Genomic DNA, 2,235 nt, shown 5'->3' on the forward strand with positions numbered 1-2,235 from the left:
ATTATTAACCAATTTTACAAAATTTCCCAGAAATGAATTTGTGAACTTATTAAGGAATCATTCAGATACCATATTCTAGAATTTTCCTGGAGCTTATCCAGCCCCATCTTATTCGTTCACTTAGTCATACGATGAATCCTTGACCTTTGCTGCACCACTACTTTTATGTGAAAACTTTCATGTGAAAACTTTTATGTGAAAACTTTCAAGTGAAAACTTTTCATAGAAATTATTAACCAATTTTACAAAATTTCCTAGAAATGAATCTGTGAACTTATTAAGGAATCATTCAGATACCATATTCTAGAATTTTCCTGGAGCTTATCCAGCTCCATGAATCCTTGACCTTTGCTGCACCACTACTTTTTCTATCACTAACGTCGACAACTAAGTTTTGACCAAATCAATTCATGCTCACCATAAACACGATTGATCTTTTCAGGGGTCTATATAAAGAGGCTCAGAATGGTAACGCATTATAAATCAATCTGGTATTGCGTTCGATAACAATATCAATCAATCCAGAGCGGTTGCTGCGTGTAGTAATGGCCTCCATGGAGATACGCAAACTTCTGGCTATTGTTCTTTTGCTGCATAATCTGCTTCCTATCGCTATGGGTATGGAAGCGCTTTTGGAATCCAGAATTGCTTAAACTTGTTTTGTTTATGAAAATTATTAGGCATAACATAACATTCTTCTATTTGTGTGCATCTGTGTGCAGGAGCGAACGGCCATATCTTGAGGGAATACATAGGCGCCTTCAGCAACGGCGTGCAATTTTCAGATGTGCCCATCAATCCGGCGGTGGAGGCCCACTTCATTCTCTCATTCGCCATCGATTACACGACCGGATCTGCTTCCCCTTCTCCCACAAACGGAAAGTTCAACATCTTCTGGGACACCGGCAGCCTGACTCCCAAGGCCGTGCAGGCCATAAAGGCCCAACACAAGAACGTGAACGTCGCGCTGAGCTTAGGCGGGGATAGCGTGGGCAACCGTCACCCCGTCCAGTTCAAGCCATCGTCGGTGTCTTCGTGGGTTAACAACGCTGTCACGTCGCTGTCGATGATAATCAAGGAATACCATCTCGACGGCGTCGACATTGACTACGAGCATTTTCAGGCCGACGATAACACGTTTGTAAATTGCATCGGGCAGTTGATCACGCGGTTAAAACAGAGCAAAGTCATCTCTTTCGCGTCCATCGCTCCCTTCGAAGACGGCGGCGCCGTCCGGTCCCATTACACAACGTTATGGGGCAAATACGGGCACGTGATTGACTACGTTAACTTCCAGTTCTACGCGCACGACGCCAGCACCACTGTTTCTCAGTTCATCCAGGACTATAATACTCAGGCATCTCTGTACAAGGGAGGGAGAATACTGGTTAGTTTTAGTACAGATAATGACGCTGGAGGTCTCTTGCCCGATCATGGGTTCTTTCAGGCATGCAATATGCTGAAGCAGAAGGGGCAATTGGAGGGCATCTTTGTGTGGTCTGCAGACAATTCAAAGTCTAATGGCTTCAAATATGAAAAGCAAGCGGAAGCTCTTTTGGCGTGAGTGGATTGATTTGATAGCCGCTACTTATCATAGCGAATCATCACTGAGTCAGACGATGCTCTATAATAACTAAAGGAATAAATATTTGGGTTCCAATTGCATTGTAACCGCCAGCCTTGGAATTTCAAATTTACTTAGCCTATTCACTGAAAATTTGGTCAGTTGTTTTTACTCCCTTGTCATTTTACGGTTACGCTTATAGTAAGTTAGGGAACGTTAATGAACATTATGCAAAAGAAAATAATAGTAGAGAATTCTCAGGGGAAAAAGGATTCGTTAGTGGAATAGGGAATAACAGTTTGTTTTGGTATAAGGAAAAAACAAATTAAATTCTAGGAGAATTTTGTAAATCTTTAGATTTGACTTTAGATAGTGATGATTGGTCTCTTCTATTAGTAAATCTGTATAAAATAAAATCTGAAATGAATTCTGAAAATCTTCAGGTTTGAAATAGCGGCGATTGGCCTCCTCTACTGGTAAATCTGACAATGTTTTTGAATAATAACTCAAATGCTTGCAAAGGAAATATACGATTTCAGGACCTTGCAAAGTTATTATAAAAATTAAAAAAAAAAAAAAAAAAACTTCAAAGTAAAATCTAGTATATCATTTAATCATCCTTAATCCATAATCCATAGGTGGTATTCTAGAGTAAGAAGAAGTAACAAGGA

At 40.2% G+C, this 2,235-nt stretch overlaps 1 protein-coding gene across 1 annotated transcript; it reads left to right on the plus strand.

Moving 5' to 3' along the window:
• Positions 1-499: 499 nt before the first annotated feature.
• On the plus strand, positions 500-1,818 carry LOC149188943 (chitinase 2-like). The gene is made up of 2 exons (XM_089413118.1): positions 500-618; positions 723-1,818. Exons 1-2 carry the CDS (start codon positions 546-548, stop codon positions 1,562-1,564), a joined length of 915 nt encoding a protein of 304 aa, XP_089269244.1. The 5' UTR covers positions 500-545; the 3' UTR covers positions 1,565-1,818.
• The last annotated feature ends 417 nt before the right edge of the window (positions 1,819-2,235 follow it).

The sequence above is a fragment of the Pinus tabuliformis genome, chromosome 3_1, assembly GCF_031772625.1.
Source record: "Pinus tabuliformis cultivar Carrire ecotype Pingquan chromosome 3_1, CPIR1, whole genome shotgun sequence".
Taxonomy (NCBI): Eukaryota; Viridiplantae; Streptophyta; class Pinopsida; order Pinales; family Pinaceae; genus Pinus; species Pinus tabuliformis.

Bases quoted from the DNA above. Each gene is read 5' to 3' on its own strand.
- LOC149188943 (XM_089413118.1), top strand. From the start codon at position 546: ATGGCCTCCATGGAGATACGCAAACTTCTGGCTATTGTTCTTTTGCTG. The intron at 619-722 runs GTATGGAAGCGC...ATCTGTGTGCAG, and splicing joins TCTGCTTCCTATCGCTATGG to GAGCGAACGGCCATATCTTG.